The sequence below is a fragment of the Epithele typhae genome (genome assembly GCF_022376455.1).
Source record: "Epithele typhae strain CBS 203.58 chromosome Unknown BXZ73scaffold_172, whole genome shotgun sequence".
Taxonomy (NCBI): Eukaryota; Fungi; Basidiomycota; class Agaricomycetes; order Polyporales; family Epitheliaceae; genus Epithele; species Epithele typhae.
The window spans coordinates 14,083-32,976 of NW_025954363.1; the positions used below are offsets into that span (position 1 = coordinate 14,083).

General features: G+C 57.6%; 1 protein-coding gene across 1 annotated transcript; it reads left to right on the top strand.

Moving 5' to 3' along the window:
- Positions 1–1,318: 1,318 nt before the first annotated feature.
- Positions 1,319–2,984, top strand: BXZ73DRAFT_108582 (uncharacterized protein; the record flags this gene model as incomplete). The annotated part of the gene is made up of 12 exons (XM_048017187.1): positions 1,319–1,335; positions 1,387–1,419; positions 1,489–1,589; positions 1,706–1,722; positions 1,765–1,808; positions 2,103–2,160; positions 2,221–2,263; positions 2,518–2,564; positions 2,609–2,652; positions 2,693–2,745; positions 2,792–2,841; positions 2,973–2,984. 12 exons carry the CDS (start codon positions 1,319–1,321, stop codon positions 2,982–2,984), a joined length of 519 nt encoding a protein of 172 aa, XP_047871046.1.
- Positions 2,985–18,894: the final 15,910 nt, after the last annotated feature.

Genomic DNA, 18,894 nt, shown 5'->3' on the forward strand with positions numbered 1-18,894 from the left:
TGAGAGTGGTGGTTGTCGAGAAAGAGAGGGATGGTCGGCGCCGCATTCCGTCCTCGTCACTTTATAGGCCATCCTTGTAAAGCAAGGAGGACGCGTCGCCCGACGCGCGTCGCCGCTTCAGTTTGACTCATCGGGACGGGGATGACTATGCTTGTGGCCGGGTCGAAAGCGCGAGCGGATTGCCGTCTGCGGTCGTCGTCGCGGGAAAGCGCGAGAACATCACGTCAGCGACCGCCCAGCCACGATCACGTGCACGACGCGTCGTTTGAATTCTGCCTCGCGTCGTCCTCCCCTGAATCCGGATTCCGCTCCCTACCCCGGCATATCCGCCGTGGTGCAAGTGGTTGAGGCACTTGGCCCCTGCACTTACCGCTGATATGTTGCCATCCAGGGCGCTGGATCTGTGGGCTTCGCGTCTGTTGCTCTGGTATGACTAGTCTTGCACAAAGGAAATGCTCGGCAGTGCTTCAGCAATGAGCATTCAAGTAAATGAGTGAGTCCACATGTTGTCCGCTCAGTCATCGGTCTGCAGCTGACAACCTGTGTCTCTACGAGTCCAGGCCCCATTGTGCGGTGACTCATGGACCCTCACGGACTCGCTGGTCGAAGCACTGGCGTGCGGCGGTCCATGACAACTTCAGTGCTCGCCGCTGGCCTGCAGGAGAACACGCGTTTGATGGCCGTCTCTTTGCCGTGTTTGGAATCTGAGGAGGACAATGGAAAGCGTTGGTCCTGAGTGCACGTGCACAGTTCTAACCAGCTCGGCAAATCCGAACAGATCTCGAGACGCCCTGCCATAAATGCCGCTTTCGCCTCTCCGCCCTCCCTTCCTCCTTACCACCATCTGCCCCTCCCTCTCTCCTTCCCTGGTTGCTCTCTTGGTCAGGAGATACTTCAACGCTGTATAGAAGATGTTATACATTTGCATTCACCCACCCGCTACGTTCCGTGTTCTCGGTTCCTCGAGCCAACCATCTCGTCGCCCCAGCCTCAACACCCCACCCACACGCAATTGTTTCAAGGCTGACCACCCTGTTTGGTATGAGTTGTATTGAATTCCTGCATTCGCTGTAGACCCCTCCCACAGACGTGATGGCGTTGCTGCTCCTCAAGCTGACCACCTTGCCACTGACCACTCTTGTCCTGATCAACCATGTCGCGTGCTCCTCGCACATTCAATACGCTAAGATACGCACGCCGTAGTACACGTCCTGTGAAAGTAGCCTGCCAGTGACGTTCCCCGCGCCGACCACTTCGTACGTCTACCACGGCCCTAACCACGCTCACCTTGTTCTTCCTCGAGCACTGCATCCAGATCATGCTCATCCCAGAAAAGTGCGTACTCTTCTCGCGTTCATGTCATTCCTTGCTCATCGTGTTACGCAGCACGCCAAACCACAATCAATCACTGTGTCCACGGTGCGTCGCCGGCCCCTCACCCTTTATCCCACGTTGCAAAGCCTCCCCATCTGGATGTCACACTGACAGCCACGACCGGTACGTCCGCCGCTCCTCACCTCGCGTGGCTAATGTGTCTTCAATCCCGTCGGCTGAGATCAGGCTCTTCTGCGACTGGTTCAAGACCCTCGGTGAGTCGTACATCCACCAGTCTGTGCTGTGTGTGCTTACAGTATTTTAGGATCCTCCCGTCCAGAGCTATGTTTTTTCTTATCTCAGTAGAGTGCTGACGTGCTTCTGCGTCAAGTGACTGTGAAGCGGACGGTGAGTCTTTCCCTCTTCACTGCCCTGCTGATTGTTACACAGGGTGGTCAGGTTTCCGTCGAACCCTCAAATCTTCCCGTCATCTTGTGAGTTCTATATTCGAGTGTCACTGAGCTCATTGGTTGGCGGCGTGTCTCCGATTGGAACCCCTGTATGTGGTCAGTTCACGGTGGTGTGTGCTGACTCTTTCTGTACGTAGCATCGGATGGCCTCAATAGTATTTCGCCGCGACATGATACGCCGTCGAAGGTGCGTCACCGCCGCGCTTCCCACAGCTGAATCGTGGTGGTCAGATGTCACTCCCTGAAGACCGCACCGCACAAAGTGCCCGGAGTAAGTGTTCATCTCACATCTCTCAAGCTGACCTCTTCTGTTGCGAGGATGAAGGTGCACTCAAGGTTCGAAGCTTTTCAGCATCGCCATCGCCTCACAATCAAGGTGCTAAACAGGTAAGCTTGCTCCTTGTCTCGTGTGGTTGATGTGTTTTTCGCTCCACAGGCGACCAGATATTCTCAGAACGAGAAGTCGCTCGAGGCCATTGGTACGTCTCCCGTCCTCGTCGCTACTAATGTCGCCACGCCCCAGATGTCACGGGAACATGAACTTGCGGAGGATCCCTGGCAAGTCTTTCCATACTAGTGACCGCCGCGTTGATCGCTTGCCCGGTAGTTTGCGTTTCCACCTCCCTACAATGCTCTTCATCTCGACTTACGAACGTGTGAGCCGTTGCAAGTCGCTGGGGGCCCCCGATGTGCGTCATTTCTTGATCATTGTCAGTGCTGATGCTGTCTTTAGCACACGAGGCCCACAAAGGTTTCTGCGAGATGCGCAAGTCGCTCAAGGTACGTTTTCGCTGCGTTTCAATGCGTTGACTTCTGTGAATCAGGGGCTAGTAGGACGCTTCACGAAAGCTGTCCGCGATTGTTTCCGGTGAGTGTTTATTCGATGTCTCTCAAGCTTACCTCTATAGTGTAGACGTGTCGCAGCAAGCAGGGATATATCAAGGGCATGCTGACATCACCGGTGCGTTTCTCATTTATTCCTCTCACGCTGATGCCGCTTCGCGCAGAGAAACCGTTACGCCCGCTGCTGGATGGTGAAGAGGACGACGTGGTCTCGGTAAGTCACGCCATCGTCCGCCCTGCCATACTAATCGCTTGTTCGTTTATTTGCCCCTCCCCCCCTACTCACAGCCAATGCCTGTGAGTCTGGACGTTTCGCGTGATCGGCTGATTGTTATCAACCTACAGCGTGCCCGCTAAGCCTCCTCTGCTACGCGTCGTAGCCCCGCCCCTCCCAGTGCCAACCCTCTTGACATATGACATGCCTTGCCACAGGACGAGTGGAACATAGCCAGTGCGCGTTCATTTTCGCTTCTCTCGTGCTGACATCGCTTCGCCCAGATACGCGTTACGCACAAGGGCTGATGAAGAGGTCGACGTGTGGGGGACCCCGAGGTACGGGCGGCTCTCGCGCGAGCCGTCCCAGCGCAGGCCTCTTCGTGGCCCTCGGGACCAGTACCCGCCGCGGCCTCGCGCTGCAGCGGGGAAGCCAACGTGCGCTAAAATCGAACGTCTCTGGGTATCTTGTAGAAGTACTGCGGGGGCGCACAGCGTAGACAGCAGAGTAGCACACGTATTCTCGGACCTGATGTCATACACTGGTTGCAATAGCAATCGAATCCTCTTGCACGCTCAATCGTCCCCGCACCGTCCGCATCTCGCGATCATTCGCGCGTCCTCAGGTGACCTTCCTTCGAGGGGCTATCTCGAGCTCCAGCTCGACGCAACAAGGTTTATCACGCAAGCATGGGGTTGATTCTTCTATTCAGCAGCAGCGATAGCAAAGCAAGCAGCGTACGTAAGCTGTCCGTAGACGATGGCAGAGCGAAGGGTAGGTGATACAGTATATACAATATACAGGCTCGGTGTCCGCTGGGGCAGGTCGATACCGTCTATGTCGAAACCGGAACGGGAATGGCGCGAAGAACGCGAAGCGCAGCAGGGAGGAGGGAAGCCGACAGCAACAGCCTAGTACGCCGCCATGAGCCGCGGCTCTCGTTTGAACCGCGCTGGAAGAGCCGAACCCTCAGTGAGCTTCTTCGCCCGGCCGCATCGACGACGGGAGACGCACCGTAGAGCAGGCACAACGCGCCCAGGACCTGCACCGCGCCCGAGTACGCGGCCACGACCTGCCAGTTGTTGCCCGTCGCGCCCAGCAGCGCGCCGCCTATCGGCGCGCCCGCCGCGTTCCCTGCGCCCCGAGGTCAAACCGTTAGCACTTGGCGCGAGAGAGAGAGGGGACGCGCGCGCGGCGCATGGCACGGAGAAGACGCACCGGGAGCGTTGAAGAGGAGGAGGAGCCCGGAGAGGCCCGCGAGCTGCGCGACGCCGTAGACCTTGGCGGCGACGGCGGAGATGAGCGAGAGGAAGCAGCCGCAGAAGAAGCCGTAGAGGACGGCGAACGCCATCTGCGCGCGCGGTCAGCCACCGGCAGAAGACGTGCATCGTGCGTGCGGGAGCGGGGAACGCACCGTGCCGCCGTACGAGGTGATGAACATCCACACGAGCAACTGGGTGAGGCCCGAGGCGGTGATCGCGACGAACAGCGCGTTCACGGGCCCGAGGCGGTCCGCGGCGAAGCCCACGAGGATGCGGCCGAGCGCGGCGGAGATGTTGAGCACGGTGAGCGGGAGCGCGGTGAGCTGTGGGGGCGTCTGTTCAGCGCGCGAGCCGTTCTCGCGGGGCGAGATCGAAGACTGACCAGCTCCGGGAGGTTGGGCGCCACCTGGGCCGTGAAGGTGGGCAGGAGGAAGATCGGGCCAAAGTAGCCACTACGCGCGAACGAGCAAACTCGCCGTTAGCACACCAGATCCGTAAGAGGGGTGGCAGCGCCGTGCCGCACAGGCAAGGCCGCGCGACCGCCGCGCGCGCACGCCCCTGAGCGGATGGACTCACAAGACGGTGAAGAAGAAGCAGAGCGCGAGGCTCCAGAAGACCGGGTCGCTGAAGAACGCGCGGTCGAACCAGACGATTGCCGGCCTCTTGTGCGCGGGGCGGCGCTCGGTCATCATGAAGTAGCCCGCGGCGAACATCGCGGTGTGGATGCCGGTGAAGATGGCGAGCGCCTTGCGCAGCCCGAGCGAGGATATGAGGAGGCGGTAGACGATGGAAGCAACGGCGCCGCCTAGAGAAGGGGGTACGCATGTGAGTCAGCGTGTGGACGCAGAGTTGTTACAGGACGACCGCGTACCGACTGAGCTACCGGAAACCACGATGCCTATGGCGAGGGCGCGGTGGCGAAGGAACCATTGCGTGGGCAACGCGACCTTATTACGACAGCCGTGAGCGGAAGGCGCGAAAATACACGGCACGGAATATTCACGATGAGCGGGAAGATGAGCGCGTCCGCGATCCCCTGCATGACGCCCTGCCAGAAACCGTCAACACCATTCCGTACGATGAAAACAGCCTGAGGCGAAGACCGACCATGGTGATGAAGAACTGCCACACCTCGGTGCAGAACGCGCTCGCGACCATGCTCGCGACCCAGATGACCGCGCCCGCCGCGAGGAAGGGCTGGACGCAAGCGCGCGGTGAGGCCCCGAGCGCGGTCCGTGGGCAAAAGCAGACGGGAAGCATACCTTGTACCCGCTGTGCGGCCGTTCAGCGCCTGGAGAAGGACACGGGCGGGAGTTCGAGGTACGCACTATCGGTCTGCCAGCTTTCCGGCCACGATGCTCCCCAAGGTCATGATCTGCCCAGGCCGCGGTCCGCGCGTGAGCCTCAAGCGGCGGAGCAGGCGGGAGAGGGGACGCGCACCAGCGGGGGGAGGCTCCCCAGCGTCGTCAGCACCGAATCAGGCGTGCCGGGGAACATCGTCGACTTGAAGAACTCTTCCGTGACGCCCCAGACCTGCGCGCGGGCGGCAAGAAGAAGGAAGTGAGTGCTCCGGGGGAAATGCGTGCACGGTGGCCCGAAAGCACTCACCAGACTGTATGCGCCGTCGCGCGAGGCAGGCCCGGTCAGCTCCGAGCGAGACAGGGAAGGAGACGGCGCGGGGAAGACATACGCACCCCCAGCCCACGGTCGCCGCACAGAAGAGAGCGCAGCCGCAGACGACGACCCAGCCCTGGCCGCCGTCCGGGAACGAGTCCTCGTACGCCGCGGGGGCCTTGAGCGCCCGCTGCGCTCCGTGCTCTTTCCGCCCCTCCTCATCCTCCGCCGGCGCGTCCTCCCCGTCGTCCTCCCGAGTTATCGAGGGTGAGACGGAGGATGTGGGAAGCTCGAGCAGCTGTATGCCACCTTTGTCGTGAGGGGAGAGTTTCTCCATGTCGGCGGTGATGAGCGTGGGCGCTAACGCGTGTATGGGTGCGGACTCCATAGGATCCATGGGTAGATGTCGGCTGATCGGTATCTGGCCGCTGAGTTTGGGTCCAGGGTCGAGAGAGGGGGGATTGAAGCTCGGCAACCGAGGATCTGGAGGATCACCAAGATCTCGTCAAAGTCAGAGGTGGAAGACTAGTGCGGACAGGGCGGTGCGGGAGAACGTGTCGTTTGGGACGCTGCGGGGGCGAGGCGCAAAGGGGGCCGCGGCGGAAAGGGCGTTTGAGGAGGAGAGGCAGTAGGCGGGGAGGGACGTGGATAGCGGCTGGGGAGGAAGGTCTCTATATCTTGCTTCGCGTACTCCAGCGATCCCAGGGTGCACGCTGCCGAGATCAACGCTCGCCCCGAAGACGGTCGCGAGAAAGGTGCTGCGAAGGACGGCGAAGGCAGCTGAGAAGGGCGCGCGTCCGCACCGTTCGTGCACGCCGTCATCAGCATGCCGCGACGCCGACGAGCGTCGCGGCGGAGCAGGGTGCGCCCACAAAGGACGAGCGCAGGCGGGGTATCCGGTGATGAGTACCCTTTATCCGGCATTCAAACGGGGGGCGAGACGCACCGCGCAGGACGCAGGATTGGTCGCGGGGCCCGGCGCTGGGGCGCGTGCGCGAATCGCCGAGGGGAAGACGAGGGAGCGTCGCCGTCCACACCACGCCGCCCGTCGCGTGATCGTGACAGATCTTCTTCCCGTGCGTGGCTGTGTGTCCCGCCCTCCTCCTCCGGCGGTCCGACGATGAGCTCACGTCGATGTGTCCCCGCGCGAACCTCCCCACGGATCTCGTCCGACGTCACTCTCGCCAGCTGCGCCCTGCCCGCCGCATCGTCCACTTCGCCCCTCCGTTGGTTGCCACTCACGCGCCCCCGCGTCCACCCCGAAAGACAGGCGAAACGCTCCACTGGGCGGTCCGCCGCCCCGCTCGCTCGCGGGGCGCACACAGGCGGACTATCATAGCCATCCTGTGAACGCGGTGGCGCGAAGTTGCGTCCAGCGATGGACCATGGCAGCTCGAATGACCGGTCCTCGATGCCATATCCAACGCGCCACCCCACTGCACATATGGTCCGGCCGCAGGCTTCGAAGAACGGTACCTTGGGTCAGAGAAGCAGCCGGTTGAGCACGACCAGACGCAGGTGCTTCCCAGAGCGCACGCCAATCAAGCGCGGGCAGCACAATAGCCGCCTCAGGTGCCTTCCAAACATTAATTGCGTTTGTTCGCCCATCTATTGCTCTTCTGTCTCGCCTGCCGCAGCCTGAAATTCCCATACGACCACACCGCCGACCGCATGGTGGGATCACAACAAGCCATCGGCGCATGTGAAACTGTTTTTGGCGACGTACATACAGAACATGGATCCTAGATGCGCGTGGCTTCCGGCGGTTGAAACTCTCCCCTATTTCCAGACCTTCCAAACGTGCATGTGCGAGCGCTGCGAACATTTCCAGGTGAGCTTGGTGGCTTCTCCTGGAATGTCAGCACGCACCTCGTGTCTTCACACGCCATTCAGCGTTGAATATCCTTGACAGAACACCTGCCCAGGTGCCCACGAGGTCGGGAGTTCTTTGGCCCGCACATCCGGCCCCGCACGCCTAGGCGACCATCCACATTAAAGCCAGGAGAAAGGCAAGTAAGGTTTTCTCTCGCCCATAGAAATGCTTTTTCTGAATGCACGTGGATTTCAAACCTTAGAAACGACTCCCAGAAAAGCTCCCAGAAAAATGGTGGCCCTGGCGTAGCGCACAATCACCCCCACCAGCTAATCGCTGCGGTCCAGAATTTTGGCGGTCTAAGTAACGGCAACGTAAGCTATCGATCCGACTATTGATCGTCCACCACGGTCCTCTAAAAGTAGCACGAGGAGGCATGACACATACACGTACAACCCGAGCTCTCTTCCTCTCCTGGGCCTGATTACCCACCGGCATAATCATGAGGCAGAAGCCACCTTGTCTCCGAACCACCGAGCGGCGGCGGCAACACCCGCCGATAGGAGGAACGTCCCGTCGAAGAGCGTCCCAAAGAACTGGTACTCGGGTAGCGTCGCGAACAGCGTCTCCGAGGCTGCCGAGGTATCTGGCCGTGCGGGTGGCGGCGGAAACGACGTGCGCAGCTGGATGAGCGTTGAGAGGAGATAGATGCCCATCACTTGCGCGAGCATGAGCATCATGAGCGATGCGCCGAGCGAGCGACTGGTCACACGGAGGACCTACGGGCGAATGTCAGCACCGTGTCGCAAACGGATAGCGAGATCTAAACGTACCCGCGCGACGCCCTGCAGGATCCGACGGATCGAGCTCAAGATGATAACGCCGACAAGAATAAGACTGATTTGACGAGAAATGACGGCCACGCGGCCTTGTGCGACGTGCACGAAGGGTAGGAAGGAGAACAGGTGCGCAAGCACAAGGCTGACGACATCCGCATTTGTTGACGTCGACGCTCCTGGAGTGGTTGCCGCGGACCGGGGAAGTATCAGACCGACGATGCACTGCGTATGAGCGCCGTGTTAAAAAAAGTCATGGCGCGCAGTTACTTCGAAACACTCACGCTGAAGATGCGATACACGCAGTACATGGCGAACAAGCGGCCACCCCAGTTGAACAGTCGTCCGGCAACCGTCTTCGAGAACTTCGCACTCGCCTGGCGCTGCTTCAGGGTCTCCAGATTGCGTGACATTTCGTACTCCAGCGCTTGTAGTCCTGAGATCTCCTGGGCAAGTGATGAAGCCTCTGGTGGGTGACTAAGGGAACCCGCAGGACACTGAGAGACAGCGAGACGCACCACTGTTGCCCGAGAAGCTCGGCAGCGCACGGTAAAGCCAATGGGATGAGTGTGCCTCGGGATTCTAGATGGCGGAGTGTTGGAGGCAGGTTGAGCAAAGACATAGATGCACGCACCTTGGACTCCTCGAGTGTCCTCAACTCCTTTTGTCGCCGGGCCAGATCCTCTCGAACCCTCTCCAAGCCAGACTCCGCATTCCTAACCTCATCATCCGTTGGGTGCGACCTTTCGCAACATGCTCAGCCATGAACGCAATAAGGTGACAAAAAGACTCACCTGGACTGTTTGGAAAACACTGGGAAGAAGTCCCACGCCGTGTCTATGGCCGCAAAGCCAGACAGTGCACCTATTATCACGGTACCTATAACGGTGAGGCGGGATAAAGTTGATGCCATGATTGTATGCGTCGGCATCCCATCAGGCAGGGGGACATAAGATAGAGCGAGGAGAGTGAGGATATTGGGGATGAGGTACAGGGCTAGACTTGCCGAAAACACATTATGGTGCGACGAAGGGACTGGCTGAGATGTGAATACAAAAACGAGGTGTGAAGGAAGAAAGGGAGCTCACCGCCAGGGGTATTAGACGAGTTGCTGAGAACAAGGCTGTAAGACACGGGTATTACGAGGACGATGGATATGATGAGGAAGTAAAGAGAGATGTTCCAGTGAAGTAGTCGGACCCTGCGGACGAATTCAGCCAAAGGATTCATGCACGAGGGGTATATGTGGGACGTACATCGGGTTAAACATGTCTAGACCTTGACACACCAGCAGGATGAACAAGATGCAACTCTCCGAGAAACAGAGCGAGAACAGTGTTCTTGATAGGAACGAGTGGAAGAGTCGTTTCCGTGGGGTGTTCACTACGTTCGGAGACGTCGTGGGTGCAGGGAGAGTGTTCAGCTCCACGCCATCTGCATCGAAAACCACGGCTGGGGTACCGGGAGCCGAGTGAGTCTTGGGGGATAAGTCTTGCAGGTCGTGATAGATATGATGGAGAAGATATCGCCGCGACGCAAAGAACAAAAGTGCTCTGCAAAGATACTGAGGGCTTCTGGGAGCGAGCTGTGATGCATGAAACATACCGCGAAATTATGAACACAGACGACTGTGCCACATATGTGCTGAAGGCGGTTGCGGCCATGGCGGAGGTTGGGCGTTCGCGGGATGGTCGCTATTGGGTGGACGTACGCCTGCGCATGTACGAGAAGGGGTGCGGGCGGGGAGATTGAGCGACTTTCGTCGTTGGGGATCGGGGCAGGGCGAAAGTCGTAGCGCTGCGCGGGGATACGCAGCAGACGCTCACCACGGTCCGCGACACGTCGACGTCATCGCGTTGTCGCCACGTGGTTGGCCCTCTTGTCAAGAGTGATGGCGCTTCCTCGTGCTATACTTGACCGTCGGCCGAGGAGTGGAATTCGGAGATGACGAATTCTAGTCGCCGAAGGCGGGGCATGTCGGGATAGATCGGAGTCCCCAGGAGTGCCGATGTAGAAGATGTGTGCTAGTGAAGCTGATCCTCGAGGCATCCAGGCCGAAATCTTATCGAGAAGAGGCCCGAGTCGGAGGAGGAACCGGACAGCGCCGGCCATTTGGATTTCGGTCGAATTCGCTCCGAGGGTTTCCGAGCCTGGTCGGGCGGCTGACGGCTTGAGTGGCTCAGCCCCTCTGCTTGGTCCTTGAGGCTAACTTCCGCTTGGTTCCTTCGACCGCCGGCCTCCGCAGATATAAATGAGCAAGATGGTCTCACCATCTCCCCAGCCACCTCCCACTACCAAGCCCACGACAGCAGCCTTACATCCCCTCCTTTCTGCGACGGACTTTAATGTTCCAAGCGTTCACCCCTGTCTACTAACGACTCAGGCAAGGCCCTTTGAGGGCCAAATCAAGTCGTTTTCTTCTTCCTTGCTCACACATGCTTACTATGCTGCTTCCAGGCCATCATTTGCCGATCCAGCTAGTGAACACACACTTGTATTGTCTGCACCTCGCGATCGGTAAGTATCTATACCTGCTCTGTTGTTGCTGACAGGCCTCCCAGATTATCTGAGAATCCAGAATCCATGCGGTAGTATCGCTACCTTCGATCCATACAACTTGTTACAGTCAATGTGCGTGTCGCTTGCGCTTGCCTCCTGTGCTAATGATGTCATCGGGCGCGGGTTGTCTTCAACTACCTGTGTAGTCCGCAGGTCTAGTCTTGAGAAATACATGGAACATAGCCGCATAAAGCTTGTAGGTTCCGACATCCGAGTTTCTCATCACTGACGTGACCTTTTCCAGACTCGAACTCCACAATGCACATTCAAGTCAAACGCACAATCAGGGCCGCACAGCCTGACATCGTAAGCGTTTCACACATGACCGAGACTGACCCGCTGGTCCTATACATCATGCAGAACTAGATCTCAAAATGTACCTTGGTGCATATCCGTTTCGGTGAGTCGCCATGGAATATCGTGGTGTACTTATACGTTGCTAGACAGGTTCAGCATCCAGAGTAGACGACGAACAGGGCGACAGTCGGAAGGATCTCGAGGTAGGGATGGTTGCTGGTGCAGCCATCCTGGTGCAGGCCTCTTCGTGGCCCTCGAGACTAGTACTCGTCGTCATCGTGTTGATGTTGATCGCACATGCCACGACGAGGAAGCCAACATGCGCCGAATGTGACCATCTAGGAGGAAGGTTTGATACATGTACAGGGAGCTGTAGGTGCACCCATGTTGTCTTCCGGTGTTATGAAAACGATATGCATGGGCACGTGGAGATCTATGGGTCGAGCAGTACAGAAATGTTGGGCAACTAGTAAAACTATGAGACCACGACAAGATAGATCTCATGGCTGAATTGATGCCTTTCGTAAACTCGCTCTCCCCCGCAATATTAGTAACTCCGATCGTCCATCGGAAGGGACGGAGAGAAGTTGTCGGGGTGGCAGGATGAAGACGAAAAGATGATCAAAAGACGAAACGTTTGGCAAAAGTGAATGAAGGGAGTATACACGAAAACACCCCCGTAGTCTCAATGGGCTACCATCCCTATCGAAACGTCAGCCTCCAGCAGCGCATGATATTGACGGCGCTCACCAATCCCGCGAACAAGCGGATGTCCGCATGCGTTTCATACTGCTCGCCCTCCGCGGTGTTCACCTTCAAGACCAAGAACTTACCTTCGTCCGCGTCCCAGTGAAAGATGCGCTTCACGCCCGCCCACCGGCACCACTCTAAGCACCTCCAACACGGCCGCGCACTCCCCGTCCCGTGCTTCGTGAACCGCGCAACGTACAGGTCGGAACCGTTCGCGCGCGGGTCGCGTCGCCGCGCGCCCCACCCTCGATCGCCGTTCTTCAAGCGCACCACGGAGGAGGGATTCCGGGGCGCGCTGCATCCGGCGGATCCTCTGCTCGACGTCGAAATCCCGCCGTCGCAGTTGCTGTCCTCGCCATCGTCGCAGCCATGCTGCATCCGCGCCGGCGATCGCGACTTGTTGCGGCGTTCAGTCTTCGTCTTGCCCGGCTTAGGCGAGACCGAAGACTCCGCGCTGGAGCCTGTCGCCGCGTGCGAGAGCGGCGACATCGGCGGGCTCAAAGAGTGCGCTCTCTGAGCCCGCGAAGGGTTTTGAACCTTTTGGTGGTGTGTCTGGTTGTGTTGTGGCCGGTGGAACGCGCTGCACCGAGCCTTGAACCTGCGTCTTGAAAGAAGGGGACATGCCAGTGCAGCAGAAGATGGCGTGCATCTCCGCGTGCATGGACACCGGCTGCGTAATAACAGCATATGAGCACAAGAGCGTAGATGGAGAGGGCATGAGGCAGGAAAAGGTCCGACGTTGGGAGGGAAAGCTCACCTTGCGATGTCCCTGCGTCCTCACTTCGGCGCCGTCGTAATGCGGTCGATGATGATTGTGGCCAGAAGATATGACCTTGCCACCCTTCACAAGAACGGCTCCGAGCGTGAAGCCCATCTGACTCTTCGACGCCGCCTCGGCACACTGGGACAGATAGAACTGGGACTTGTTCATGATGGATTCAAGAGCTGCTGAGTAGGTTGCGAATATTTGGTCACATTTCGATCATAGCCAAGGCAAAACAAACAACGCACATGTCTGGTTGTTGCGTAAGTGCAAGATTCAACACAGCAGAGTAGCAGCAGGACAGGTGAGCAGTGATATTCAGGGAATAAGGAGCTCGATGAAGCAGTCGGCGGTCGTGACATGACGCCGTTGCTGGGTGCCGCGCCGGCCCTAAACTCGCTCACGGGACGTTTTTATCCCTGCAAATTTGGGCGGCGGTCTCTGCTTTTCTCCCTCCCTCTTGTTCACTATGCCCTCCAACCTCGCCAACATCTAATGCCATCTCGCGACCGCTCCTACGTTGAAGAGTGAGTACTTTCTTCTTTTATCCGCGTCCACTGCACCTCGATGTGATGAACACAACGCTATGGTCCGTGTTTCCAAGAAGCGACTAGACACCGCTGCTCAAGTATGCAGACACCTTTTGCACCTAGCTTTCTGATCCCTTATTCCGCGTTTGCGACCTGCATCTAAGTAGCGTGCTAACGTAGTCTCCCATAGGTCCATCTTTCGCAGGCGGATGCCGTGGACTGCGATGAATGTGATCGGTTCTGCAAACGGTCGACGCGTCCGCGACCTCAGCATGTCGCTGCCTGCAACTGCAACATGCTGATACTCAAGGCGAGGTTTGTCGTCAAGGTTTGTGTAAATTCCTTTGCTTCATCACATTGTTCCCCGCATGGCTCGTCCTGTAGACCTATGTCCCCCTACCTGTAACGTCGGTTCACGATTCAGAATGCATTTCTGTTGTCTATCTTCTAGGACGTTCGTGATTAAGCCTCGGGATGATGGAATCGTTATTGCCGCCCTCTCAGTGTCAGTGCGCTCTACCCAGATGGATGGCTTCGGCAGACGAGGCCATCCGAATTGCATTTTCGGTCACTTCAACTTTTGAGCGGCGTCTGTACCGTCTTCGTCCTGGTGCATAGGATGAGAGGGTGGCCAATCCTAGGACAACGATGTAGGAGGTTCAACGGTTCCTGTCATGAAGATCAAGTATGTTCCACCCGAAAGCCTCTCTCGTTTTTGTCCATTTGTTCAGCGCTCTATGTAGCACATAGGTTCACTCTTCGACTGGTTTGTACGTACTACTTCCCTCCTCCAATAACCATCTCCATTCATGGGTGAGACAAGCCCATGTGGGGACGAGCGAAGAGGAGATGGGTCAGACCTAGGCTGCACGCGGATCAAACACAACCAGGAGCAGCGGTGCCCCTACGAGATGAGATTGTGGACTACTTCTATATACCCTGCCGATGACGCCGATACATCCGTGTAGAATGCTGCACTTGAGATCCGACGAGTGCTCCCCGATCGCGTCTTTGCGAGTGTAGAAAGGAATGAGTCTCATGAAGGAAACGAAGAGCGAAACAGCTATTTTAGCGCACGTTGGCTTCCCCACTGCAACGCGAGGCCGCAGCGGGTACTAGTCCCGAGGGCCACGAAGAGGCCTGCGCTGGGACGGCTCGTGAAGAGCCGACCGTACCTCGGGATCCCCCGCACGTCGACCTCTTCATCGGCCGATCCATCGCTGTTTTCAACTTGACGTGATATATCGTCATCGCATCCCGACAACTTGATGTATGAGAGGAACGCGATCACTGCCCACTCGCCGGAGCAGTGTCCCCGTCTTCTGTGCGGCGTGTCACTTCCCTTGCGCACTCTGCAGTGGGACATCGTGATATTCCCTGCTCGGCCGACATCGTAAGCGGTGGATCGTTGCATGAGTTCGGCGAGCACATACCAAAAGGTGATGACAGGCAGCGCTGACTTGCCACTGCCGGCAGCGCCGCCTGGTTCGAATGCATGTGGATACTTGAAGCATGCTGCTCGCACATACATGGGCGCTTGCCAGGCGTGCCGGTGAGCGGTCGCGCCGACGCGCGCATGGTTGAAGCACGCAAGTGAGCTCGGCCGAGAAGAGGGCGCTGTCGCTCAAAGTGCACGCGTATCTGTGGGCGCGTCAGCGCCCAAAGTTGCACAGGTGAAGTGCGCACTCACTTTGGTGTTCCAGTCGGCGAGTTCTGCCTGAGTGGTTGGAATAGAGAGGACACAAAACAAGGGGCGTGACTGCAACACAGAGCGTTAGCTACGGTGTCCGAGAGACAGGGACGCACGCTACGGTCTTGGTTTCAACGCACGTTAGCTTCCCCGTCGGCGTATAAACGCCGACAGGTACTGGTCCCGAGGGCCACGGAGAGGCCTGCGCTAGGACGGCAGCCTCGGAGCTGCCGACCGTACCTCGGGGTCCCCCACACGTCGACCTCTTCATCAACCCTTGCGTGTAACGCTATCTGTGGAAAACAATATCAGAATGAGAGAAGTACAATTGAACGCGCACCGGCGATGTCAGCGTCCTCTTGATCAACTCTCGCCTGTTACAAGACATTTGCTTGAAGGGAGACGCCTAATCACAAGACGTAAGTTGGGTGCAGAGAACGCAGCGGTGACTCACGTACCTTCCCTCTGTAGTGTTGTCTGCCAAGGGGGTTGGCACTAGGAAGAGCGAGGAGACGACTAACAGTGATGGTTCCGCGCGGGGACGCTGTAGTGTCATAATAATCAGAAAACAATATGGAGTGTCTGAACTTACCAGACTCGGAGACAATGCATTGGATTTGAGTGGGGAGGTAGACTAACAAACAAATGATCAGTAAGGCGGAGCATATGGCACGACTTACCGAGAACACGCCGTCCCCCCATCAACCAATGCGCGTCACGCTGTATCTGGGCGAAAAGGCCTCAGCTTGGGAGAAATACAAGGAAAACGGACCGGTGATGTCAGCATGCTCTTGAAATGTCCCTGCTTGCTGCGACACATCTACGCCATGGAGGTAAGCTCGACAGACGTCGAATCGATACTCACCAGAGACAATCGCGGACAGCCTTCGTGTCATCTAGCTCCTGATTCACAGACGTCAATACATTGGAACGCAGCTGGAACGTACCTTGAACGACTTGCACATCTCGCAGGAACCTTTTTGACCGTCTTTTGCTGCAGAGAGTATGAGCACTGGCGAGGGTCAGGGGACGACGCACATGAGTCGAGGGCTCTTGGCGACTTGGGACAGCGAACACTCTGTGGTTCGGGCTTACAGTCCGATGAACTTGTAAGTTAAGTGAAGAGCGTTGAAGTGGAGTAGAACCACAAACATCTGTACAAGCTATCAGCGGGGCGGTGAAGATGGAATGACTCACCATAGATCCTCCACAAGTTCAAGGTCCTGTGATATCTAGGGCGTAACGACGTCAGCGATGACGAGGCAAGAGAGAACACACCTCAGAAAGCACGACGATCAGGCGGCCGGACGGCATACCAATGACCTCGAGCGACCGCTCGATTTGGGAATCCCTGGTCGCCTTGGGACGGAGAGTACATCAGCCACATGAGACGAGGAGGAATAAGCTCACCTCTCTAGCTCCTGCGCTGTGGATCGACGTCGATGTCTAGACGCTTCAAAGCTTGAATGTACCTTCTGCCAACGACAGAAGTCAGCTTCAGAGATGTTAGATGAACAAATTACTCGGGGCACTTTGTGCGGTGCGGTCTTCATCCGGGGGTGACCACTGACACCTGACAACCATGATTCAGCTGTAGGAAGCGTGATGGCAACGCACCTTCGACGGCATATTATGCTGCCGCGAAAGACTAATGGGTCATCGGATACTCAAGAAGGGGTCAGCACACACCACCGCGAGCTGACCACGTACTACACGGCACAGTAGCGATTCCAATCGGAGACACGTGCACTGCAACCGCCGACCAGTGAGCTCAGCGACACTCGAATATAGAGCTCACAAGAGGCCGGGAAGACTTGAGAGTTCGACGGAAAACTGACCTCCTTGTGTAACAATCAGCAGGGTGATGAAGAGGGAAAGACGAACCGAGGATTGTCCGCTTCACAGTCACTTGACGCCCTTGAACGACTTCAGCACGCTAACGAGATAAGCGAAAACGTAGCTCTGGACGGGAAGATCCTAAAATACTGTAAGCACACACAGTACAGACTGGTGGATGTACGACTCACCGAGGGTCTTGAACCAGTCGCGGCAGAGCCTGATCTCAGCCGACGGGATTGAAGACGCATTAGCCACGCGAGGCGAGGAGCGGCGGACGTACCGGCCACATATCTGGGAGCTTCGGGTATATTGCATTCAGCAATGTATGCAACACTAAATGACAATGAGACGTCAAGATGGGGAGGCTTTGTAACGAAGGATATTATTGACGGAGGGTGAGGGGCCGGTGACGCACCGTGGGCACAGTGATTGGTTGTGGTTTGGCGTGCTGCGTAACACGATGAGCAAGGAATGACTTGAACGCGTGAAGATCACGTACGTTGCCGGGATGAATATGTCCGCCATCAAGTGCTCCACGAAGAACGAGGTCAGCGTAGTTAAGGTCGAGGTCGACGTACGATGTGCTCAGCACCGGGTCGGTCGCCTTCGACAACACAGTACAACAGCAGCAAAATGTGTGCTACGGCGCGCGTATTTTAGCGCATTGCGTGTGCGAGGAGAGTACCGAGGCAGAGTGCGCGGCATGGGTGGTCAGCAGTGGCAGGGTGGTCGGCTTGAGGAGCAGCAACGCTATCACGTCTGTGGGAGGGGTCGAGAGCGAATGCAGGTATTCAATACAGCTCATACCGAAGCGCGTGGTCAGCCTTGAAACGATTGCGTGTGGGTGGGGTGTTGAGGCTGGGGCGACGGGATGGTGAGCATCGACAGAACGAAAACACAAAACGTAGCGGATGGGTGGATGCAAATGTATAACATATAGTATACAGCGTTGGAGTATCTCCACACCAAGAGAGAAACCAGGGGAGGAGAGAGGGAGGGGCAGATGGTGGTAAGGAGGAAGGGAGGGCGGAGAGGTGAAAGCGGCATTTATGGCTGGGCGTCTCGAGATCTGTTCGGATTTGCCGAGCTGGTTAGAACTGTGCACGTGCACTCAGGACCAACGCTTTCCATTGTCCTCCGCAGATTCCAAACACGGCAAAGAGACGGCCATCAAACGCGTGTTCTCCTGTAGGCCAGCGGCGAGCACTGTTGTCATGGACCGCCGCACGGTGCTCCGACCAGCGAGTCCGTGAGGGGTCCATGAGTCACCGCACGACGAGGCCTGGACTCGCAGAGACACATGTTGTCAGCTGCAGGCCGACACTGAATGAGCGGACAACACGTGGACTCACTCATTTACTCGAATGCTGAAGCACTGCCGAGCATTTCCTTTGTGCAAAAATACCAGAGCGACAGACGCGAGGCCTGCAACTCAAGCGCTTTTGAGAACCACGGATCGGTAGTAAATGCGGGAGAAAGTGCGTCAATACGTTGCACCACGGCAGCGATACCGGGCGGGTTCAAGAGAGAGAGACGCGAGGCAGAATTCAAACGACGCGTCGTGGCACGTGATCGTGGCTGGGCGGTCGCTGACGTGATGTTCTCGCGCTTTCCCGCGACGACGACCGCAGACGGCAATCCGCTCGCGCTTTCGACCCGGCCACAAGCATAGTCATCCCCGTCCCGATGAGTCAAACTGCAGCAGCGACGCGCGTCGGGCGACGCGTCCTCTTTGCTTCACAAGAATGACCTATAAAGTGACGAGGACGGAATGCGGTCCCGGCCATCCTTCTCTTTCTCGACAACCACCACTTTCAACTGGCTCCCATGTTCGCCTTCACCCACATCCCCGCTGGCTACGCGCACGGACACCCCGCACGCCGTTACCGCGACTACTCGGATAACCACTCTGACTTCGATGAGCTCGCACAGCAGGCGGCGGAGCAGTACGCGGCAGCCCAGGCGCGTGTCCAGGAGATCCAACGCCAACGCCAGGCTCAAGCCGCGAGGGAGCAAGCCCACCGTCACTGTCGCCGCCACTATGGCTTCATGGCTCCCCGGCAGTTCGACTTCGAAGAGCCTCCTTCCTACTACCCTCCC